The sequence below is a fragment of the Myxocyprinus asiaticus genome, chromosome 36 (genome assembly GCF_019703515.2).
Source record: "Myxocyprinus asiaticus isolate MX2 ecotype Aquarium Trade chromosome 36, UBuf_Myxa_2, whole genome shotgun sequence".
In the NCBI taxonomy this organism is placed as follows: Eukaryota; Metazoa; Chordata; class Actinopteri; order Cypriniformes; family Catostomidae; genus Myxocyprinus; species Myxocyprinus asiaticus.
The window spans coordinates 3,496,342-3,523,419 of record NC_059379.1 but is presented as its reverse complement, the minus strand read 5'-3'; the positions used below and the strand labels follow the sequence as shown (position 1 = coordinate 3,523,419).

Genomic DNA, 27,078 nt, shown 5'->3' with positions numbered 1-27,078 from the left:
TAAATCTGTGCACATCAGACATTACTGAGATCTCTTCTAAACATGAAATTACCTGAGTCAGTTTCTCAGAAGAAAAATATGAGAAACTTAATTAAATGTAAAGATTAACATAAAAGTTTCCAACTGGTTTTCATTTAATCTCATTGCTGTCTAGAGCCTCTTTACTCTGCAAAGGTGGCACAAAAGCTGCATCTAAAGTGGTATTTAGGTGCATTTACACAGACCATTTAATGCTGTTCAGAGCAGGCATAAATGCATTCACACAGCAATAACAACTGCATAAATAATAGAATTATGACAACAGTAACATGAAAATATGAAGTCATACTTTAAATTATGAAATTAAATTATGAAATGTATGCTCAATAATAACAACAACAAAGCTTATTGTCTTTGATACTAGGGGCTGAAGTGGGTTAAAGCAGGCTTAATTTAGTCTGGCTTTTGCATCTTTACACAGAATTTTGAGCAGGCTCAGAGCAGGCTTAAATCTACTGTGTAAAGACGCCTTAGGAGAAACAATTCTTATGATTTTTCTTTCTCTTTCTTATCCACTAAAAGTAGGCTGCTTATAGACGGGTCATTTTCACAGAATATTCACAGAATATTCCCAATGCGCTCTAAGTCCTTGTGGTGGCGTAGTGACTCACCTCAATCCATGTGACGGAGGATGGATCTCAGTTGCCTCCACGTCTGAGACCGTCAGTCCACGCATGTTATCACGTGGATTGTTGAGCGCGTTACCGCGGAGACGTAGCGCATGTGGAGGCTTCACGCTATTCTCCGAGGCATCCACGCACAACTCACTACGTGCCCCACCGAGAGCAAGAACTACACATTATAGCGACTACAAGGAAGTTAACCCAACGTGACTCTGCCCACCCTAGCAACCGGGGCAATTTAGTTGCTTAGGAGACCTGGCTGGAGTCACTCAGCACGCCCTGGATTTGAACTCACGACTCCAGGGGTGGTAGTCAGCGTCAATACTCGCTGAGCTACCCATTTCACATGAACTTTAAACAATATAAAAACAATGACATATTTAAATGAACCATGTGAAAATATTTGTTAAAAATGTAAATTAATATCTTTGTCAACATGGTGGGAAAAATCACTGAATGCACATTTGAGCAGCCTCTTATTTCTCTAAACTTTGACCTTGAAAGTTATTTTCCTCACCAAGTTTTTAACATTTATAACACGAATGATATGAAATCAGCGAGTACTGACATTGACTACCACCTCTGGAGTCGCGAGTTCGAATCCAGAGTGTGCAGAGTGACTCCAGCCAGGTCTCCTAAGCAACCAAATTGGCCCGGTTGCTAGGGAGGGTAGAGTCACATGGGGTAACCTCCATGAGGTCGCCATAATGTGGTTCGCTTTCGGTGGGGCACGTGGTGAGCTGTGCGTGGATGCCACGGTGAATAGCGTGAAGCCTCCACATGCGCTGTGTCTCCACGGTAACGCGCTCAACAAGCCACGTGATAAGATGCGCAGATTGACGGTCTCAGATGCGGAGGCAACTGAGATTCATCCTCCGTCACCCGGATTCACCATGCCACCACGAGGACTTAGAGCGCATTGGGAATTGGGCATTCCAAATTGGGGAGAAAAAGAGGAGAAAATAATAATAATAATAATAATAAGTCAAGGGACATATTTGTCAACATATTTTCATAATGACCCAGTTTTTGCCCTTTTAAAACTGCAGATGAGCAGATGCACAGACTCTGTTTCTGACACTGAGTAGGAAAGACTAAAAATCCATACTCAAATTCACAGCGTACTCCATTAGTAATCATTACTGCAGAGGTATGTGTGCTTTCTCTAGGTGTGTGGGATTGAATTTGTGAGTCAGCGTTAACCGGCTCAACAAATTAGATTAATTTCCAGCATTAATCCTGAATGTGACGTTTTTCCAATATGCGCTTTCCATGTGTTCAGTTATCTAAAGAAAGTTCCCCTAATTCCATTGGACTTGAAAGGACGCCTTCTCTAAACCCATTCCGCCTCTTAAGCAGTCTGATCGATATAGGTAATATATTTTATTCCTAAACACCTCTTACTTGGGATCTAATTATAGACTATCCCTTGAAGGAGAGCTGTGGGTGATTTAGATTTTCCATAATTAGATTTTCTCACATTTTCTGTCAGAAAACACACATAGGGTCTTCTCATCACACTAATGCATCACACTGAAAACGACATTTTTTGTAAATCTGTGTTGCTATTTTGAAAGGCCCTCAGTTTTCTGAGTGCTTGAAGAAAGAGAGTTCCTAAAACCCAAATCCACCAGGGTCAATCCAGTGTCGTGAGCGCTAATGGGAGGATGACCTTTGACCGACATGAGTAATTATTAGACTGAGAGGGGTGAGCTGTGTCAGACACTATCTGAGGACATATTAGTCAGTCTCCCATTTAGTGTTTGGATATAATGACTCTCTGCTACCTGATGACATCCAGGGGTTAATTAAAAACGTTGAGGTTCTGATTAACGTGAAACATACTGGAGATGAAACAAAATGAAGTGTGTGTGTGTGTGTGTGTGTGTGTGTGTGTTCCTTCACACCATAGTTTTGTTTTGTTTTTTTCTGTGAAGACAGGTAGCCTTAATATACTGTAAATAATAGTTAATCCACAGGAATTCCAAACTTTCTTGTCTCAAAAAAAAAAAAAAAAAAAAAAAAAAAAAATATATATATATATATATATATATATATATATATATATATATATATATATATATATATATATATATATATACATTTTTGACCATTTGTTGTACAATTTTAAACAAAATATGTCAATATTTTCCCATAAATATTTTAACTCCTTTGCAAAATTTTGCAGCGCCTTAGAGGACAAGGAGGGAATTTATTTTCTGAAATAGTTTTGCTTTCCCTAGCAATACCTATATCCATCCCTTAATTATATAATGTTTTAGTACAGTAACCAAAGTTGAACTATGGTATTAGTAATAAACCCATAGTAACCACAAAGCTTACCATGGCTTTACTACAGTAACCATAGTTTAGTCCTGATATTTGTAGTAAAATCATATAATATTATAGTGTAAGGGGGTTTTGAGGAAAGGAGGAGGCGAGAACCGGCTTGACAACTTAAATAATAATTTATTAACCCAAAAACACAACCAAAAACACACAACTAAAACCACAGCACAGCTGTCTGTAATTCTCTCTCTCTCGAACTGTCGTCCCCGGCCGCCTTTATCCCTCGCGCGCCCCATCAGGCTGATTGGGGACCGGGTGTGTCTCATTCCAACCCGGCCCCGCCCTCCTCGGCTCTACATATAGGAAAAACCAAAACTATGGTAATAAAAATCATAATCATGCTGCCAAAGGAAAAACAAAACAAAACATTGTCACTAGTTTAACAATCGTAACACCATGGTTCCTTTGTGGTATGAGGACCATGGATTTTAATACCAGTAAAACTGCAGTAATTATGATTGTAGCAACCATTTTTTTTAAATAACCATGATTTTGTGTTACTATAGTAAAACTAACCGTGTTTTATGGCTGAATGTTAATGATTTTTATTACCGTAGTTGTGGTTTTCCTGTATTATTACTATGGTTTTACAAGTAATATTGTTAAAATATGGCTACTGTAAAAAAGCCATGGTACATTTTGTGTTTACTATGGTTTTACTACAAATTCCATAGTTCAATGATGGTTACTGTAATAAAACCATGGTTAATTTTCATAAGGGAAGGATAAAGCTATTGCGTGGGAGCCCAAAATAATTGCGAGGGAGTGCAAACATTTTTGTGAGAGAATACAAATCTATTTCACAAAATTGATTGCTTCCCTGTCCTCTAAGTGACAAATGACACACCAATTGATACAATCTACGTATATAACATAAACGAGAACCTATGTCTAAACAGCAATATTTAACAAAACGGCATTTTACTGCAAAAATGATGCCGAAGATAATGATGCGGTTAGGCATCTGTTAACTTCTGGTAACACTTTTAAGAGATAAAAAAAAAAAAAAAATATATATATATATGTATATTTGTATATGTATATATATATATATATATATATATATATATATATATGTAATATGTATATGTATATATATATATATATATATATATATATGTATATGTGTATATATATATATATATATATATATATATATATATATGTTTTTTTTTAAATTAAGCGGCTCATTGAAGCGACTTGACCGAACGAATTGGTATGCTTAAAGGTGCTCTCAGTACGTTTTTGTACATGTCGTCTCGAACGACACTGACACCTAGGGGCATGGATGCAGCATCATTCAAACACAATCGTTTTTTAGTTAAATATGCCATTGTAGAAATCACTATTCCCAGTTAGCCATGATTAATTTAATCCACGAAAGTGAAAGTGTCCAATAACAGAGCGGTTACTTAAATTAAACAAGTAGTATTTGGCTGGTCATGTGATTCTAACATGGCAGCACCAATGAGGCGACCCTCTCCATGTAGAATAAAACAGCTTTTACAATTCATTTCTTTGGGAGTATAACTTTTTTAATTAGGAAAAATTCCTGAGTGCACCTTTAAAAGGAATTTCAATTAAAAATGATGAGGTTCTGCAATAAATGACCTTTGAAAAGATCCATGTGTAGGGTTGCTGAGGATCTTTGGCCACCAGATGTCACTACAGATCAGCATTTCAGTGTTGGTTACTTGAATTCTACACAAACATCAGCAAAAGTGTCTGAAACTCGAACTGTATCCATCAGATTTTCAGTGAGGATAAACACTCACAGACACCTTTTGGCACAAAAATGTATGATTAGTGCTCTGGAAGTCAATCGTTAGTTTTATTAACTCTTTCAACAGTTTTATCATAAACACCAACATTTAGTGTGTGTTTCATTCTCAACTATTTTATTTGTGAATAAAACATTAAATATATGTGTTATACATTGTTCAGGACATCATTTGGCAATGGTTTCTCTTATCTTCCAATTCATTCCTGGAATCTATATTGAGGTATGAATGTAAAAAAAGTATTCAAAGAAATTCAGATATTTGTGTAGATGCTTTTATTATCATATTTGTCAGTATGAATTACCCATAAGCATGTTATCATACACACAAGATATACAATTATTTCCAGGAACTTTCTATGATTAATAATCATAATGGAGCCAAATTACATGAATCACACTTAAAAGATGGATGCTGTTTGTTTTGCCCACTTTTAATTTAGAGACATATCAGTTCAGAATGTTATTCTACTTATAAGGGAATAAATAGGCATAATTAGTCAAAATGAATCATGTAATTACTTAAGTTTTGACTTTAAAACTTGTGTCGGACTGATGAAATTCCCTTGTCGTGTGACTGTGTTGAATTTCTTTGAATTCAGTATATTCATGCAACTCAGTAATATCTTTCCAATTCAAATTCTGCATCCTGTGGGGTGTAGCTAATTCAATTCAAATTCCATCTTAAGACTGAAAGGGAGCTCGTTCTTAAATTCTGAATGTTTCCAGACCCTAAAAGCCATCGGAAAATATTCAGTGTGTGTTTGTGTGTGTGATGGTTTGAATGCTCTGGTTGGCAGTGTTCTAAAGAGCTTCATTGTGATGTGTGTGTGTATAGAGCCGCTGTTCTCAGATTGAACACCCCTCCACTGCCAATGATAACACACATGCATGCACACATACACCCACAGTTACAGACAATAATATGCATTGCCACTCAATAAATGTGAATTTTCCCATGGTCTGTCTCTTTCTGTCTCACTCTGGATTTATATATAACATAATGTTTAGCATAGAATTAATTGTGAAGTGTTACTTTCGCTATCTCCAACCATCTCTGACCGCAAATGAGTGATTCTTGGAGTCCACTGCATGCTTGTAATAAACCCGCCCAAAGAATTGACAGTATGTGACTGATTTAATTTTGTCATTTTACAGAAACTTTTGGACCAGATTTTGCAGAGAGGAAATCACTGACACCGTCTTGGACTCGAGTTTCTCTTCACACTGCAGTTCTCATGGCGGCCCTTGAAAAATATGACATGACGGCAGTTATAAATGTTAATGTAAAATATTTCTGTCCAAAATTAATGTGATTTTACGGAGTGGTGGTGGCGTAGCGGGCTAAAGCACATAACTGGTAATCAGAAGGTTGCTGGTTCAATCTCCACAGCCACCACCATTGTGTCCTTGAGCAAGGCACTTAACTCCAGGTTGCTCCGGGGGTATTGTCCCTGTAATAAGTACACTGTAAGTCGCTTTGGATAAAAGCATCTGCCAAATGCATAAATGTAAATTTTAACATGGAATATCATTCCTGTGGGTCTAGATTACATATTCTCTTTGTGTACACATATAAATATTTTTATGTGGCTCATTGTACTTACGGCACCTGGTGAAATAAACACTAGAGTCGCTACAACAACAATGATTTTTTTTTTCACTTTCACACAAATCACATTTAAAATGTCAGTCGATCGGTTCATAAACACCCTGATCCTCACACAATGCTATCTTATGACATCTAAACACTTTTATTATAGTGCATGACTTGTAAGCAGATTCATTGTAAAGTTCGCATTATATAACCAACTACATTTATAAGCTTGTTCAAGTCTGATCAAATTGTGCGGTACCTCAACTGATAGAGCGTTGCACTTACAATGCAAAGGACTGGGGTATGAGTCCTGAAGAGCACGCAAGTCGAAAGTGTCATAGTAGCACCGCAAAATGAAGAGGTTGCTTCAACAATTGCATTTTCTATGTCATGTTTGCTTTATAGGACACTATCGGTTAGGTTTAGGGTAGGGATGTCGGTTTTGTTCATTTAAAACTGTATAAAACATTAAAGCATTAAAGTATGTAACTTTGCCAGTGTTAAAATACTTTCTTCTATCCCAGCTTAATATGCAGAGACAACTATTAGCCATTCAAAGGTTAATTTTCTTGAAAACTGTAAGCACTGTCTTTCTATGGTGCTTTCAAAATTGCTCTGTTTGTTTTGAGAGACCCGCTTAGACCCACGTCAGCAATGTTACTCAACCAATAGCTTGAGCTGGCAGCGGGACTATCTCTTTGTTTGACCCTGTTTTGAAAACAAAGTTTATTTTTGCAATTCCGTTTGGTCACGCTAGTGGTGCAGAAATGACATATTTCAGCTTTAAGCCTAAATACCTCATCTGTTTGTGAGAATATTTAACTTATATATTTACCTTTTAGTGCCACTCAATGGATGTTCCACCTCCAAAATGCCATGATATGTGTAAGGAACCATGTAATATGATTTTTCAAAAATGCTGAAACAGGTCATTTTCATGAGATCAGGCTGAATTGTCCTCAGGTGACCCTTGAAATTGCTTAATGATATACACCGATCAGCCACAACATTAAAACCACCTGCCTGATATTGTGTAGGTCCTCCTCGTGCCGCAAAATCAACGGCAACCTATATCTCAGAATAGCATTCAGAGATGATATTCTTCTCACCACAATTGTACAGAGCGGTTATCTGAGTTACCGTAGACTTTGTCAGTCCAAACCAGTCTGACCATTCTCTGTTGACCTCTCTCATCAACAAGGCATTTCCATCCACAGAACTGCCGCTCACTGGATGTTTTTTGGTTTTGGCACCATTCAGAGTAAATTCTTGAGACTGTTGTGTGTGAAATCCCAAGAGATCAGCAGTTACAGAAAAACTCAAACCAGCCCATCTGGCACCAACAATCATCCATGCGATTATCTAATCAGCCAATTGTGTGGCAGCAGTGCAGTGCATAAAATAATGCAGATACGGGTCAGGAGCTTCAGTTAATATTCACATCAACCATCAGAACAGGGAAAAAATGTGATCTCAGTGATTTGGAGCGTGGCATAATTGTTGGTGCCAGATGGGCTGGTTTGAGGATGTAGGTAAACTGATTAAAACAATGTTCATTTTGAATACATTTTTGAGGAGGCTCAGCCTTCCTTGCCTTGTCTGACCAGCCTGCAGCTGGGTATGACACTGATAAACCCACAGGAATTTCTTAGTGACTGGCTATTTGTCTTTAGAAAGAGCCTATGGTAACTTTTTCTATAGTAGCACTCAAGAAGGGTTGTCCTCTCTTTATCTGAGCTATCTACCCATGCCGTATTACATTAGACAGGACATATAAGGGCATATTACGAACCCAATCCTCATCCCTAAAAGCCTAATAGCCAAAGAACAGAACATTAGAAGGCATTCTTAGAACATGTTAAGAGCCCTGATCTTCCTCTTTTCTTTTCATATATAGTTCCATGTTCTCTGGGCTAATTTGGCATTACTACCCTCTCTCAGTCCATGTCTCAGGGCCATTAGCAGGGAGCAAAAGGAATCTGACCCTTTCTGAATAGGAATACATTGCTAATGGAGCGAGTGCACTCACACAGGGTGAAAGAAGCTATTGTCCTCTCTGAAGGGAGTGGACCAGTGGCCAAAACCGTCCCACACGTGCCTGCATAGAAGGGCCATGACTGGGCAATATTCTCTTCTCTTATGCACGGGATAAACTGAATGCTTGAAGTAAAACCTTATGATAAAAACCATATTCTGTCTTGTTTATATTACAATCTACAGCCTCAGTGGAGTATGCAAGTGAACTCGTAATCCTACAATATTAGGTATATGCACTGCAAACAATAACACTGTAATATAAAAATGCAAACAAGGATTTAATAATGATGAAATACAGCCACGGGACATTATCACTCGATGTCCATGCACTACACGGACGGGTTTAGCGTTGCACACCCTCTCTGTGTTTACATCAGTGTCTCCCTCGGAACACATTTACATACACTTCCTCCCGAGAACGTAGATGGGAGAATACCGCGACTGAGCCCCCGCCCCCCCTGGGAGTTTGGGGCCCCCCTGCGGCCGCGGGGCCCGGGGCTTAAGCCCCAATAAGCCCGAGTGCTAATGCGGCCCTGTGTACACTCATTTATTGCTCCCAAAATACTTTATTGGCTTACACTTGCTTGCAACGTTTAGACCATTAGGTCTTTGTCCGGCAAAACATAAATAAATAAATAACAATAATAGCCAAATCTTTCAGCTTGTGCACTTCTGTGACTGAGGTAAAAAAAAAAAAAAAAAAAAAAAGCCTTAGAAAACAGCAGCACACACATACTTTGGGAATCTCGAAACTGCATCAATGTTATAAAATACTCAGAAGTCATGAATATTAGTAAACATGTAACAGAAACTTCACCGGACGAAACTTATAAACACATCGCGATCGGTACACATTCAATTCAATAACGCATAACAACCCTACCAGAAATCCTACGCAAGCATTACAGCAGGTAAACAACTTCACCAAACAATTAAAAACTGTTAAAAATCCATGAGAAGAGTGATTTCATGCCACTGCTGAACAGCTGTTACACTCACTTCCCGCATCTCCGACACTCGTGCCAGTCGCGCCACAGCCAAACCTTCTTTCTGAGCTTACTACTTTTCTGTGTTTATGGACATGATGTAAGGATGAACGATAAAGCCTGTGATTTCGCACCAAATCCGACCCGACCAAAATATGTTCCGTACTGCAGCTTTAATGTAGTCATGAATATTTTGCTGTATCAACAACAAGGCCGTTTTGCCGTTATGAGTGTCGCCATAAAAACAACTTGACATGAACAGCTACAATCTCAGAACTGCCATCTCGTAATTACCGTCCGAGACAACATGAACGCAGCATAAGGCCAGGAACGTTTGCTACTCAAGTTTGCAAACGCAGATGTGAATGCTTGGACAACGCATTATAAGTGCACAATCCCGTGCACACGTTACTGTAGTGGTAACCTCAGTACTCAAGGGGGAAATAGAGTTACCTTTAAAAGTCTGCACCATTAAACTGGATGGTAGCTGGTGTTATTATTCAGGTAGCAAAAAATAAACACGTCAACTTTTGTAACTTCCTCAGCAAGATTCGCTTCAAACTGTTGAGCTGCCATGACAGTTGTTGACCTAATAGAGAAAATTGACTGTAGAAGCCGACCAAAATGCTAATTCTGTGATATCGCCCCTTGTGGCAACATTTTGAATTACAGCTTGACACATTTGGGGACCCAAGGATACACAACAAAATTGAGCTTACGTAGCTAGAATCATTTGTGTTTACGTACCATAGTGTTTGTTTTGGGCCTAAGGGGCCGTTCACACGTTTTTGAAAACAGCGAGACGGGGCACAGCCAGGGTCTCGAGACGTATTTTTAAAAGTTGAACTATTTTTAACTTGACAAGTCATCAAGTGCAATGCAATGGCCAGAGTTGTCTACCCGAAGCATGTGTTCAGAGACAAACAATTACAAAATAACGCAGAAAAAAAGCTTTGCTCTTCCTATGTGAACAGCCACAAAGACTCACTGTATGCCTGCAAGCACTTCAAATTTGTACTTTAAAAACACTTTCTTGTTTTCCTGCTTAATTTAATAACACTTTTCAACTTTTACAATAAATCTCAGAAAAGATTTTGCCATCTACATTTTTGCAAGAGACTTTCCCAAGTGTTTTTGGCTTTGGGTTTGATGCTAATAAATATGACAGAACCCTTAAAACACAATAAGATAAATAACTGGAAATAGAATAAATTTCAGATGAATGGATAGATGAATATTACTCTTGAGAAACTTTTTTGGCCGCAGTTGAAGTGTAGTTAGGAATTATATCAGGATGTCGATTACTATCGGCGCATTGCAATGGATCACTGACCTAGAACCAGACCCAACAATATAAACCCATAAATTGCTTTTCTCAGACAATTACTGTTGTTCCTTAGATACAAAAATGGTTTAACAAACGTTTAAAATTGACATACTGAATGAACAGCGGGATATCTCGGCTTTCAGACCCTGTTGTCTGGGATGGATCGTCTTTTGTAAATTTGGACACAATCATACCGTTTAGGATGAGTTGTGAACTGGCCCCAGACTTTATTCAGTTGAAACCAGTGGTTCTCAACTGGTTTTGCTTCAGGACCAAGAAGTGGTGACCCAATACAATACCAAACCTATAACCTGTATTTAGTGTATTGGTACTGTGTCTAAGTTGTGTTTTCTTTTACCTTGTGTAGTTTTGTTCATGGTTTTTGAGGATGAGGCAATGCCACAACATGTCCATGTTGGCATCTCCCTAATTTGGCTAGCTTCTACCAACTGAATACATGAAATCTGCCCATTTAAAATCTTACAGAATTTTTTAAAACACCTTTTAAAATGGTAAAGGCACACATTTCATAGATCGAAATGTGAGTGGTCTAAGAAGATATTCTGAAAGATGACATACTATAAGTAATGTCATTATTCTGACTTACTCTCTCTCTGAAAGTCATTCATGCTTGAATATTTCATTAAATCATTGTCAGAGATAAGCTAATAGCTTTCTAAGTTTTTTTCCCTTCTTTTTTCAGCAACAGAACGAGGCCTTGTCTTGGGGATAAGGACATGCTTTAAATGGATTTCTGCTGTCTCTTAAAGTTTGAGTTGTTCCTTTTGTCTCTTTTATAATCTGGGTAACACAAGAACAGTGTGAGGAAATCACTATTTCTTCTTCTTTTTTTTCTTCTTTTTTTTTTTTTTTTTTGCTCTTTCGAAATGAGAATCCAGGCCACTTTTCACTCAAAAATCTACACACCAAATGTTGTTGATTATTGTGTATATATATTTCCTGCACGTGCAGTCTGATGTTTTGCATACAGTATGTGTGCATGTTCTTTGTGTTTTGCAGCTTTATAATAATACTCAGCTCCATCGTGGATACACAGTTATTTCACGCATGCATTACTGCCCTTGTGCTGCAGTGCACCATGGCGAGCTCACAGATGCACAATCACACAGAACACAAATTGATTCAGATGTTTATATACTGTATGTAATGTAGGGGGGAGAAAGGAATAATTGTCACATGGACTATATTTCAGTAAACTATGAGGTTTCGAGTCAAATGCAGTCTCTAGAAGTGGTTTTGTATGTTGGAAGACTTGGTCTTAAATTAGAATATGTATTATTATGAAATCTGTACTACACTAAACCAAAATTCCAGTAGCATCATATTTTTGCTGTAGCTGTTGGGTAAACAACTGAAGACAATTCAGGCAATCAAGGTACATTTTAACCAAAAGGTTGTTCTGTCCTCAAAACAAGGGTATTTGTCATAAATATCAGGTCGGTTTTCATATTGATATGGGAGAATTGTCACTTGTGTTCACAATTGTATACATTTTATTTATTATGAAATGTATTTATTTACACAATCCTGTCTCTGATCTCTGCAGGCAGTTCCTTTGACCTCATAGCTTGGTTTTTGCTCTGATATGCATTTTCAGCTGTTTTTCACCCTTATATAGACAGATGTGTGCCTTTCCAAATCACATCCAATCAATTGAATTTGCAACAGGTGGCTCCAATCAAAGTGTGGAAACATCTCAAAGATGATCCAGAGGAATGGGATGCACCTGAGCTAAATTTCAAGTGTCATAGCAAAGGGTCTGAATACTTTTGTCAATGTGATATTTCAGATATTTTAATAAATGTGTAAAGTTATCAAAAATCTGGTTTTTGCTTTGTCATTATGGGGTGTAAAATGTAGATTGATGTGCAAAAAATTTAAAATAATAATTTAAAGCATTTTAGCATAAAGCTGCAACATAACAAAATGTGAAAAAAATGAAGGGGTCTGAATACTTTATGAATGCACTGTATATACTGTGTGTGTGTGTGTGTGTGTGTATGTATATATATATATATATATATATATATATATATATATATATATATATATATATATATATATATACATTAAATAAAAAAATAACTGCTAATAAATCAAAATTAATATTACAAATTGTATTTATTAAGCAATAAGTATGCCACCTTTTACATTGTTACTATTTCACGAATTGTTTTATGTTTTATAATTGTTTAACTGTGAAATTGAAATACTGTTTATATTTTAATACTATCTAAATGTTATAATAGGCTGTTTACTGGCAGGTGTGATAGCTTACCCCATATAATGTGACAACATGCCCCACATAAAGTCAGCGTGTGTTCAACTGTATCCTTTTTTAAATACACTTTTTACTAAGGTAAATATATATATATATAGTTCATGGACATGAGCTTCATTAATCTATGTTTGTTCGTTACTTAATAATAAAAGTTAATAAAAGTACCGCAGAGAGTGATAACCCGGTGCGTTTTTATGTGAATCCAAAATCAGGGGCGTTCCTCAGCGCGCGTGCACGCATGCACAGAACACATGGTCGCTGTGACTGACAACAACACTTTGAGCTGAAGAACTGCTGTCGTTCCAGTGCTGGCAGCACGCACACACACACACACACACACACACACACAGAGAGACACTCAATGCACCGGTATAAGTTGCATGCGTTCATAACGCTTGTGCGCTCTCGTGGAGAGGTGATGTCTGGCGCTGCATCAGCGGAAAGCGCGCCCAAACGCTCCTAACGGGAGTCGCTCAGATTTTTAGGAAGTCCTCTCTCTATATCATGGTCGTGCAGCCGTGATCCGTGTGGATCTGCAGCCGGGCACCATGTTCACCCGGCAAAGCCCGAGATTTGCGCTTCTGCCCGTGGTCTGTGCGCATTTTGTGTCCGTATTGACGGTCTGCTGCGCCGGGAGTCTCTTTCCAAGAGGTAAGAAATATTCCAAGATCATCTTTGTGCACTTACAACAACTTTCACATGACTGTGTCGGGGGTTGTGTCTGAAAACATAGTGAACTGCTGTCTACCCAGACTGCGTTTTTGGGCACACTGTAAAAAGTGAAACTGCACGATTGACATCTTAATGCAATGTATAACATGATCAGACTCTTAAATAATATTTCAATTGGTATGACCTTGTCAGTTTCATTCAGTCATATTCATTTAGGCTGCAATTCATGTTTTATATTTGTAATATTATAAAAATTTAAAATACTTTTACCACATGAAGCTTAATTTAGACTTATGTTATTTTTTTTTAGAGTAGGCCGACATGAAGCATTTTTGGGCATCATATGAAGCTGTCTACCTAGGCAACTCTCTTAGTTTTGGGACACAGCCTGTGTTTTGTGGACAGATGGATCTCTAAATTGCACTGTTGCATTTAAAAAAATAAATAAATAAATAAATAAATAAATTATATATATATATATATATATATATATATATATATATATATATATATATATATATATAATTTATTTTTTAATGGAAAACAAGTTCTAATTTTCCTCCAGAAAAGCTGTTTTTGGAGTTGTTCATGCTTTATTTATACAGACAATAGATCTTCACATAATGTTCATGAACACTAAAAAAAAATTTAAGACTTGCGCATTTCAATTTCAGAACAAAATTCTATTAAATTAATTTGAGTATTCTTTAATAATAATAATAATAAAAAAAACGAAATATTTTAAGTTTTATTGAACATTACAAAATTCAATTTGATGGAATTTTGTTATGAAATTGAAAAGCTTAAATCTTAAAAACAGGCTAAAATATTTTTCTGAGTGTAAGCAGAGAGCATTTATGTATGTTAAGCTGGTGAATTTTATTGTAGTAACCTCATGCTGATCATCAAATTTCACCTCAAAGTCAAAAGAAAGAAATGAGAAAGTGTATTTTTGCACAAAGAGAATAAGAATAAGATTTTTTGGTTTTTGGTATTTTCATGACAAATAAGCCCAATTTCCACCCCAATTCTCATTACTGTAATGCAAAAATATTTTACTCTTATAACAGGAATGCAAGAACGATGAGATGTTTATTTAAATTGTAAAACATTTATACATCATGGTAATATTTACTGTACTGCCTTTATGCTAATTTAAACAAACATACAAAATCATTGTACTGCAGTAATTTTTATCTTAAAACATTAAAATAATCTGTATAACAGTAATACGATTTATCATTGAGAATAATGGGAATTGCACACTCCAAAAAAAAAAAAGTTACCAAATGCTTTACTCTCTCTGATCACATCATCATTTGTAAAATGCTCTTAATTAACACAGAAGATAATCACTCCCTCTTTGCCCCCTGATGCTTAATGTATTTATCTGCATGTTGATAATTATGTTATTGTGTGCTCTGGTGAGTTAATTTCTCATAGAGAATCATTAATTCATCACAGACGCAGTAACTGAGTAGAGATGAGACTCCATGTGGATTCAGTCACTGTGAATATGATGCGATCACAGGGGCTGTACTAATGAAACAAATCCACCGCATGCAAAAGTGACAGATTTGAAAAAGATACAGCATTTATGGTGACACGGTGCTTGATCAGCCAGAGAGAATTTCATTAAATCAGAGCGCTTCAAAAACAAGTGGTCTGAATTAGCAAAGACGATCTAGATGGAAGTGAGGTTAGCTGCATCCAAATTCGGTATGAACTGCATTTGATGTAGAACTCCTTTTTTTTTTTTTTTTTTTTTTTGTGGTTATAAAGCACATTCTTTAAGTATGCAGGTGTATTGTGTAAATGTCTCAAATCAAATGATGACAGAATTTAAATTTTTAGGTGAACCATCTCTTTAAGTTTCCTCTGCTATAAAAGACCAAACTCTGAGCAATACATTTCCACTAGGTAGAGAGTAGACATAGAGAGAATATAGAAAGTGATTGTGAAAGTCAAGATAAAGGATGATAAAAAAAGATGGGCTGTGACAGTGGGGTGTAAAACCAGAAACAGTTGATGTGAGACAGCGCGATCAAAGCAGCGCTGCTACCCAACATGTGTTTGAAAGAGGATGTCGACTACTGTATGTAAACGCTCTCTCCGAGTCTTCTTCAGATGCTCAAAGTGCCCCCGGCACAGCGTGTGGGAAAACTAGAGTTCATTCCCACTTGTGTGAGTGCACTAGCAATGCCAAAGGAATTGCTTGCCCTTTTATAATTTACTCACCCTCATGACGTTCCAAACCCAGATGACTTTCTTCTGTGGAAAGCAAACAAAGACATTTAAGTCACATTTTTAATCATGTGTTGTTGCAATCAGTCACGTGACACCAGTGACGTCAAACCTGCCGTGTATCCAAAGGTGGTATTTTTTTAACTAAACACAGGCGTAAGTGAGATTTGTGAGCTCTGGCGAAAGGGAAGATTAGCAGTGAGTGCGCTTACATGCACAATCTCACACCAATTATTCTTAAAGGAATGTTCCGGGTTCAATGCAAATTTAAAGGAATAGTTCACCCTAAATTGATCATTATTCACTTACCCTGATGCTATCCCAGATGTGTATGACTGTCTTTCTTCAGCAGAACACAAACAAAGATGTTTAGAAGAAGATCGAGCTCTGTCAGGTCGTTATAATGCAAGTAAACAGGTGCCAGCACTTTGACGGTCCAAAAAAGTCACATTTAGGCAGCATAAAAGTAATCCATGTGACTCCAGACGATCAAATGTCTTTTGAAGCAAATCGATCTTCTAAAAATCTTTCTTTGTGTTCAGCTGATGAAAGACAATCATACACATCTTGGCATCAGGGTAAGTGAATAATGAGAGAATTTTCTTTTTTGGGTGAACTATCCCTTTAAGATCAATCAACAGCTTTTCTGGCATACTGTTGATTACTAGGAATGTCCCGATACCTAGCCTATTCTGGTATCGGATTCGGGGCAGATACTGCGCTCATGTACTTGTACTCGTGCTCCTAAAAAATACTTGGATACCAAAAACCGATACCATCTGATGTATGAATGTCTTTGCATAAACATTCAACGTACAAATTAAAGTCACGGTATGTCCTAGTGTGATTTTTAAACTGCAAATGCTGCAATTTAATTATATATATATATATATATATATATATATATACAGGTATATAAGTTTGCATTCACTCTTTATAGTGATAGTGTGAAGCCGGTTGCTCATACACACCATAGATATCTATGTGGAAAAAAACATCATTAGCATTGCACGCTCTGTTTATAGCAGATGACAGTGAGGAGAGCGCTAATTTACTTTGTAGCGTGCAGCACATGCAGACTACATATTTATTTAATTAAATTGCAGCCTTTTGTGATTTGATAATCACATTGGCCCAGTGATCCAAATGGAATAAATCAGCATAAGGACACTTTGAGATCACGTCAAACAGCATTTCTTCAAAACAGCATGACAAAAAATTATTTTGACTCGTTCCTCGTTTGTTTATTTTAAGTAAAAAGGCAAAGTTGCGGTTATAGCAATGCACTTACAATGGAAGTGAATGGGGCAAGTCCATAAATATTTAAAAACACACAGTTTAAACAGTATAACCACGAGACATAAACATTAAACATGCTAACATGACTTTAGTGTGATAAAATAGCTTAGTATCTTTGTCTGTGTAAAGTTATATACATTAGCATAAGTCTGTTGTAATGCCGACTTTACAGTGGTCATCCCTGTATTCTTGTTAATGGTGAAACGCTTGTAAATCCCTCATTTTATTGGACTATAATAATGTTAACATGTGTAATATGTCAATTTTGTGGCTATACTTTGAAACAGTGAGTATTTTAATGTTTACAAATTGGCCCCGTTCACCATTGTAAGTGCCTTCCTGTAAACACAATTTTTTTTTCTCGGGTCGGGATGTCTAAATAATTTTTTTATTTTTTTTGCGGCAAGTGTCTCCGATTCGCCATTGCCTTTCATTGCTCAATGTACATGTCTGGGATTGCTTAGTCCTGTTTGAGCTTGGCAGCATAAATCACCATCACTTTTGTTGTATGTAAAACAGAAGATATCTCATTCCTAAATATCTTGTTTCATGAAAGAAAGGAAATAATATGGGTTTGGAATGACATGAGGGTAAGTAGAGGATGACAGAATCTTCATTTTCACTTTTTAAGAACTTAGACTGTAATCACTTCCTCCAGGGAACAAATAAACCAACTAATCTTCCCACAATTCCCCCCTGGTGTGAAACACAGCACAGCTATGACAGGAAGTGGTTACCTGGCTGCCGTCGTTAAAGGCTAATGAGCGAGTTAATCAGAACAGGTGCCTCCCTGCGGTCTCACGAGGGCTAAATACATCAAAATTGTGGTGTTTTGAGAGTGCAGCATGTGGTCTTGCATAAATGCAGCAGGCTGCGGAAAATCACTGGAGATCTTTAATGGGAAGGTTTCATGAGTTGGCGTCTGTAGAGATTGTTCATTTTATGAGTACGATCAGTTGTAAAATGCATGAGGGTCACCAAGGACGGATTAAGACCTGAGGTGCCCATGGGCCTGGACACCATGGAGGCCCCCCATGACGTGACTACGTTCACCTTTATGTGCTACAGGACACTTGGCAGATTTGGTTGGATTTTTCAAATAGACGGAAGAAAAGTTTGTAGCAATGTCTGACACGGCCAATTATATGTACTTTTTAATTATGAAACGATCCAAAATGATGCGTTATTAATAGGGATGTGCAGGGTATTCAAATACCAAAATCACTATTCGGTTATTCTGCACATGTATAGAGGTCTTCAACAGTGTGCAAATTATACAGTGACCTTTGGGGGGGTCAGCTTTTTTTTTAAAGAGACTTCAACCAGTTTCTCTAGTCTAAAACATGCAATTTGTGTATTTAATTGACTAAATTTAGTGAAATTAAATTTGATCTTGTTTATTCAATAATAATTAAAAAAAATGCAGTGCAGTCAATAATATCAAGAACAACATATGGGGTTCAGAATGTATACAGTACAATGGCAAAAAGAATTCTTAACACTTACAACTTCCTCACAATTCATTACCAGACCATTCAGTCTATTTACACACCAAACAAGCAGGCAGCAGACTCACAAATAACAACAGCTTGTGTCTTCCATAAAAAATTGACCACAAATATTTGAGTTGACCCTGTTCAGCTTGCCTCCCTGTCAGCCATGATGTAGACAGACGATGACCACTTTTGGAATGGAATAGGGTCAAAGAGCTCTATGGGTGGTCCATTTATGTCAACAAAAAGAAGACAAGCTCTTTTGCTGAAGTTTGTTACGAGACTTGGTGCCTGTGTCATTTACTGCAGAGTATCCCCTCTCACATTCTGCAGAGGCAGCTATGTAAGTTTTACTTGCAGTTAGAATTTTCTTCAGGGTTTCTCCCTTCTGTGTCCCCTGCCATTTAAAGTCTCTAAATTCCTCGACTGCTTGTCTTGTGGATTCACCAAGAAGTTTAGCCAGGTTGTGCACCTCAGTGTCACCGAACAAGACTAGTTCTTCAAGCTGTTTTGGCCAGTTTTACATGTCAAGGGGCTTCAGTAACTCCACAAGATCATCGCTTGGCAGTCGTCGTTTGAAGCTGTCAATAACTGCTTGAAAAAATTGAGGTCGTTGTATTTTCCCCTCTCGCTCACCAATGATGTCCACACCTTTAAACTGGCCTGATGAGATACACTCTTCAGCCACTCTACAAGCACTTCAATGGTCTGCTCAAGGTAGTGGCTGCTGTCAACAAGTGCTGTATCTTATCTCTGCAGCTTAAATGACAGGCTCTGGAGTTCCCGTAGAACATCCTTCATACATGCCAAATCATATATAAAACTTTCATTTATGATGTGCTTCAAAAGCCCTTCGTATTTTTGTCTTTCAACATCAGTCCGAGATGCGTCTTCACTCTCCGTTTGGAAATATTTTGCTTATGCAGGGAAACTTTTCCACACTGCTTTTACTAAGTTAAAACTACTGGCTACCCATCTAATTGTGAAGAGCTGGCCAATTTTTAGAATTTGAATGTCCAGATCTTTTGCTACTTCTCGTAGTAATCGTGCATTCTTTTTTTTTTTTCTCCCCTTTTCTCCCCAATTTGGAATGCCCAATTCCCAATGTGCTCTAAGTCCTCGTGGTGGTGTAGTGACTCGCCTCAATCCGGGTGGTGGAGGAAGAATCTCAGTTGCCTCCTTGTCTGAGACCGTCAATCTGTGCATTTTATCACGTGGCTTGTTGAGCACATTACCGCGGAGACGTAGTGCGTGTGGAGACTTCATGCTATTCTCCGCGGCATCCATGCACAACTCAACACGTGCCCCACCGAGAGTGAGAACCAAATTATAGCGACCACGAGGAGGTTACCCCATGTGACTCTACCCTCCCTAGCAACCGGACCAATTTGGTTGCTTAGGAGACCGGGCTGGAGTCACTCAGCACACCCTGGATTCGAACTCATGACTCCAGGGGTGGTAGTCAGCGTCAATACTCACTGAGCTACCCAGGCCCCCATAATTGTGCATTCTTGTGGGACTGGTGAAACATGCTGTGTAGCTTTGAGAGGAACACTTCAAAATGACTGCAGCCAGATACAGCTTTTAATGAATGATGCACAGCTAACTCCAGCTGGTGTGCCAAGCAATGAATGGATTTAACTCTGGGGAAGTCATGTTTTAGCTTCGCAATCACTCAAATTTTTTTGGCCTGTCAAAACTGAAGCCCCATCAGCAGCAATACCAATGAGATTCTTCTGCAGAAAATTTTCATCAAAGCCAGCTTCCTGTAAACTCCTCCTCAATGCAGTGTAAATAGAATCAGCACTCTTTTAATTCCACCAAATCTAAAAAAAAAAATTCAACATCACCTTCTCCAGTGACATCAGATCTGACAAATATGATTAGGAAGGCAACACCAAATACAGTGCTCTCATCAATTGTTACACTAATGCGGGAGTTTTTAGCTTTTATATGGGACACCACCCTCTTTTTCATTTCCTTTGATATGTGCTCTATTATCTCAGCACATGAGTGATCCGAGTGGTGCACCTGTCCCATAGCAGTCCCATTCAGTTCTTGGAGCATCTTTTTAAATGACAGTCTTTCTTTTGCAATTGTGCATGCAGTCCTAAATGAATAAAATTTTCGTTTCATTGATCAATTTCTGTTATTCTGGTAGTAAATTCTGGTAGTTTCCTTCTGTTTCAGGTCTTCTATTTCCTTAGCCCTCTGATGTGATGTACTCTCCCTGTGTTTGTAAATTTCCTTTGCCAGTGTCTTTTTGCTCCTACTACTCACTACTCCATTAATCCACTCATCAGAAAGATGCAGTCCAGGTCTTTTGTCAGACAGTACAATGTCTTTGCATCCTTGCATATGGTGCATCCTATGCTCCCATCCTGTATGTACAGCCAGGGATTTCTGTCCTTCCAGCCACACCACTGCTCTCTAGTCCAGCAATCTGGCATATCCGAGACATGGGATGGTTGAAGTACTGGTAGATCATCACAAGCCTTATAAAAGGATGTTGATATATTTATACTTGCATATACCAGGGGTACAGATAAAGACTAAAAAAACTATTCTGTCCTATCAGTGTTTTCTCTTGTCTTGCTGACCTCCATATCAACTGACATGTCAGATGATTGAAATCTGAGTCCAAAGATGAAGGGTTTGGTTAAAGTTTCAAAATAATAATTAATAGATTTATTTATGTAATTTATGCTAGTAGTTGCAGTTCTATGTGTTGGCAAAAGGATCTGGGTTGCGTTTGTTGGTAACAATGGATCTTAGCACTTTTCTATGTGTGCGATTACGAACGTTCTTTCCATTTCTACATGCCTTTCCTAAAAATTCTCTTGACATGAACGTGCATCTAAATACCTAAAGTGCTACAGTCGTTGTCTGTTCGTGTAGTACTGAAATGTCCATCACTCATCATTGTAATTCATTATGGCCGATAACCTTTTGAATAATGATTTAAAAAAAAAAAAAACATTAAAACACGTAATTTACCTGCAGCAAATAGCATATTAAACCAACTACATCTAAGAGTAGTGGCAGCTGTTTCTGTATTAATTCAGTTTTCATCATCATTTATTTAATATTATTTATTGCTTCTAATTTGATATTATTTTTTATTTTAAAATATACTTTATATAACATTAATTACTAATTAAGTAATATATTAAATATAATTTCACAGAATATAAAGTATTCTTTCATTACAGCCAAGCTACATAAAGTGTAAACATCCTAACTGTAATGTTTAGGTGTAATTTTGCAGTTGTCCAGCTGATGTCCTTCACGAGTCTGTCTACTTAAGATGCACTTGACATCGACAATCCACGATTGCTTCTGAGTGCTCGTAGATCTGCAACGATTTTCAAGAGCTTATTAAGTTACAATGCTTTTGAGAAACGGCTTTTTGGAAAACGCAGCTCTGACCACCACATATCATTTTACTGTATACAATAAGAGGTTGCATTTTTAATATACAAATAATCACTTTACAGTCAGCTCATTACTTTGTGAATGAATGTGAATATGAATTACACCATCTTAGTTAATTTATCTACAACAGTTTTCTTAAATATATAATCATGTCATCATCAAATCATACATTCTCTGCGCTTAGACGCATCCAGTGATGTCATGAAGGAAAATGTCCGCAGACACTGATCTAGAGTCAGCTTTTTGCATCTATAACTATAATCTATAACAGTAAAAGGTTTGGAAATGGATCACAGACCACCAGCAGTTACAGATGGCTATACTGGAGTAGGAATCAGACGAAACAGGCACAAACTCTCTGTGCACGAGCGCAGAACATAACCAATAATGGAAGCATGAAAGCAGAACAGTGACTGCAAATTGCAAAATGAATTACATCATGCGCGATTGCTAGTGTTGATACATGTTAATGTTAACGAGCGACTGAATAACTTAGAGAGTTTTTGGTGCCAGGTTAACTTGCTAATTTGCTTCATTAAACTCAGTCCATCAACATTCAGTTAATGACATTTACTCTCTTCATCGACTGTCAGGCTTTAATTAGGGTGGTCAGACCCCCCCAAACCCCCCCGTAATTCACACCCTGGTCTTCAACCCAATTGGAGTACCATCAGGTTTTGGGTGAGGTTTGGGTCAGTTTTTCAAGCAGGCTATAGGGCAAGTTATGGGCTGTTCACACCTGCGTCTGCACTGTTTTTAAATTGTTTTTCTATGTAAACACACACTGGACGGATGTCTTTGATTGTTGCACCACACCACAACTCAGGACCATCACATTTTTTTAGACACTGCATTGTTTAAAAGAACTTTAATATTTATAAACGCATCTCGAGACACCTGTGTTCTGTTTCATCATTTGTTGCGCTGCATCAGCGCTGGTGTCACACATCGACATTCTGATGAAGTTCAGGTTGCAAAGAGGTCTTAATGTGACTGTTACACGATTCCAGATTGTTTTTCACCTGGCAAAGTTTCAGCACTTGTTAAACAGTGAGCCAATGTTTTTTTCCCCCCCTTTTGCTCTGGTGTGCAGACAATAATTACACAAGTTTTGCTAAATCGTTTCAAATCAAAGCATACCGAAGGTAGCGTTCACTGCCTCATGGAAAGTGAACCTGCCCGGGCAGAATTACGCATTTTCCATTGATTAAGAATAGGTCTACTATGTTGCAGGCAGTGATAGAGAATATTTTTGTTTGACTTTAATGTTTATTTAATCTTTTGAAGATCTATGTATTGTGCTATTTAGGCTCATAGCTCACTAACATTTTATCCATGGCAATAAACATTCTTTGTCGGGAGTCCAGACTCCCGACAAATAACAGAATAACTGTTAGTGAACTCTGGCGGTTAACCAAATATTACAAAAGGTTACCGTGCACATATTTAGGGTATTAAGGCATCTTTTGCTTTATCATTAAATATTAAATGCATGCTGGACTTAAACATTTTAAAGTCATCCATACTGTTGCACGAATTCTGTCGTTTATATCAATTTAAACCATCAACTTTGTACACAGCCAGGGTAAACTGCACCGTATCTTTATGTTTGAAAGCATTTTGTGAATCATAGGCTGTTCTCTGTAGTCCTTCAAATAAACGTGCTGCACTGTGAGACGCAGATTCCTTGAGCGCGCACTCGAGTGCCTGTGCTCGCGCTGCTCTAGTCCAGCACGCATTCGGCCGAACAAATGGTATTTCACATAAGGCTGACATTAACGTAGATTTATAATAGATATCTCAAAATAAATAAATAATTGATTTAGAGCTTGGGGCCCTTTGGGATTAGAGGCCCCTGGGCAACGGCCCAATCGGCCCGGTGGCTAATCCGTCCTTGAGGGTCACAGAGATGCTTGTATTATTAAAGTCATCATGAAATCAAAATTGACCCTGTATACTAAACACCAGCTCTGTCTCTTATTGTGTACCATTAATTAGTAATTTTTCAGTTTTGATACATTTTTCAGTGGAGTGGACGATATATCGGTTCCAGTTCCAAAAATTGGTATCAGTTCCAAAATTGGCTGATAATTGGCCATTTTGAGATTGTCTGTATTGGCTGCTTTTATGACATTATATGTTTCATTTTTACGTCAATTATGACTACTTGTAGTTCTCCTAGTGTCAGTTCCAAAATGTACCAACATCTTTGTGAATGGATGATAAACATACTGTATGTTTTGAATAGTTTTGATTGAATTTTGAGTAAATGTAGTAGAAAAGTAAGAGTTTATTACTAGTAGTGATTGATGACTAATCGGCTGATATGTGGCCATTTTGAGATTGTCCATATTGGCTACTTTTTATGACTTTTTTTATTTTTCGTCAGTTACAACTAGTGATACACTGCTTGGCCAAAATAAAAAAAAAATAAAAAATAAGCAGATACTTAAGAGCCTATGACTGGATCATTATTTCAGTGAATAATATGTTTCAGCTGGCAACAATTCTTTTAACCCTAACTGATGCAAGGTGTAGCTTCTCATTTCTTAAACAACCATGTTGGAAGACGTATCCCGTGTTCATGGAAAAGATGTTACTGTGTTTCAGAAGGGGCAATTATTAGCCTGCATCAAGCAAAGAAAACAACTAAGGAGTTTGCTGAAATCACTGGAACTGGGTTAAGAACTGTCCAATGTATTATTAAAACCTGGAAGTATAGCGATGATAAAGATGAACCATCAGCTTCGCGGAAGACATGTGGTTGAAAATCAATGGATTGTCGGCACAGGCATATTCCAAAATGACAATGCCAAGATTCATCGGGCTCAAATTGTGAAAGAGTGGTTCAGGGAGCACAAGGAATAATTTTCACACATGAATTGGCCACCACAGAGTCCTGACCTTAGCCCCATTGAAAGTCTTTGGGATGCACTGGATAAGACTTTACAGAGTGGTACGACTCTCCCTTCATCAATACAAGATCTCAGCCAAAAATTAATGCAACTCTGCCGGAATTTTTTTTTCTGAAGTTGCATAGGGTTGTCGAAACAATGCCACGACGAATGCGCACCATAATCAAAGCTAAAGGCGGTCCAACCAAATATTAGAGTATGCCATTTTTTTTTGGGCCAGGCAGTGTAGTTCTCCTTGTATCAGTTCAAAAATGTACCAACATCTTTGTCAAAGGATGATAAAATATGTATTTGAATATTTTAAATAGAATTTTGCATAAATGTACTGAAAATTGCATATTAATATTTGCACAAAAATCATGTTAATCAACCAAGTAGTTCTCAAAATAGTCAAATATAACCATAATGTAGCCATTTAGGCATTATTTGTCAAACTCACATTCAGGTCGGACTCTTCTGGTGTGTAACGCCCATTTTCCACAATCCAAACAATTCTGGATGGATAAAATGTATTCTTTATGCTAATTATTTTTCTCAATGATTGTCCTGTTTTGCTATTAGAATTATAATAATTTTTCTAAATGCAGTTACCGTGTTGAAGCTTACCATTTCGGTCATAAACATTTACATATATCAGTAATCATTTGATGTGTACATTTTTTTCACATAAAAAATAGCATGTATTTGACCAAAATTTCATTGGAATTCTAAAATTCCATGTATTACGGTGTCAAAATAGGAGTTCCCCAAGAAATATGCAAGAATGAGCTTGGCTTCCTCCATATTCCCTATTCTCTCCGACAACAAAGGACATAATCGTACTTGTAACTATAGCTTCAGACATGCAAAGTAGGATAATTCCACTAGCACTTGAAGGCAGCATCAGTCAAATGGGTTTCAAAAATGCTGTTTTATATTGATTTTAACATTTGTTTACTCTGAATGCTCCTAACGGTTTCCTGTGAGTCACAGATGTGTCCTTACTCCCATCCTCCTCATGTCTGACATTTTCTTATTATCAAATGACAGTTGACACACTTTCCATTATACGTTAACAGTCAATGGATCATGCCAGCACTGAAGACAGCTGAATGTGACTGGATATCTGCTGGTAGGCACATGGCAATGCCTGACAGACAGAAAGAGTTTCATACAGACCAGCAGCTGTTCATATGCACCTTAAACGCTGAACTGTGGAAAAACAGATGGTTGAGGGTGTGTGTGAGGGGTGTTAATGAAAGAAAAAGATAGAAACGGTGCTGTAGTTCCAGCAGAATACAGATGTTTAGTATGTAGTCTTAAAACCCAGAAGTAAATGCATAAAATCTGTGGCATACTTGGAGTTTTGCTATTGGGCTGGTTGGGCACAGACCTGGCAACCCCGATTGCATGCATGACTGCCTGAGAGAGAGAGAGGGAGAGAAAGAAACAGAGTAAAAGATCACATTCGACTCATCTCACCCCTTGGCTTGTACAACTAAAACGACCTTTTGCCCTCTCTGTCAGAAGGCCAAGGGTGATTACGTTCTCAATAGCCTGTGACAATAAGCTAGCCTCGCTAGTTAGATTTTTGACTCTCAGCATAAATTCTAGTCCACACTGCATCTTCAGCAAAGGACCGCCCACTTGGACAGAAAGAGACCGTCTGACTGACATGAAAAATGACAAAACACAGTTGAGCTCAAGTTGCAGTCTCTTTGGTCGTTTAGAACTTCCCAAAACAGTGGAAATTGGGTATTGGCATTGTGATCAGAATGCTCCCTGCCCCCTTAGGTAACAGTAAACAAAGCAGAATATACAGTTCTGCTCATGAATATCTAGTTTACTTGCTAGTAAGTGCTTCAAACTAAATTTTGGATATTGTTTTTGTTATCCCATTAACCTGGAAGCCGTTGGAAAATTCAGATACTTCTGTAGTTCTTGCTCAAATGCGATCATAATATCAAACTGCTTCCCTTTAAACAAGACCACAATGCAGTC

At 37.7% G+C, this 27,078-nt stretch overlaps 1 protein-coding gene across 1 annotated transcript in view; it reads left to right on the top strand.

Annotated features, from left to right (window-relative positions):
- Positions 1–13,373: 13,373 nt before the first annotated feature.
- Positions 13,374–27,078, top strand: part of LOC127427338 (disintegrin and metalloproteinase domain-containing protein 12-like) — a 141,998-nt gene continuing 128,293 nt past the window's right edge. Inside the window, exon 1 of the mRNA XM_051674894.1 lies at positions 13,374–13,691. Within this exon, the coding sequence (XP_051530854.1) occupies positions 13,589–13,691 (103 nt within the window). The 5' untranslated portion in view covers positions 13,374–13,588. The remainder of the gene's footprint in view (positions 13,692–27,078) is intronic.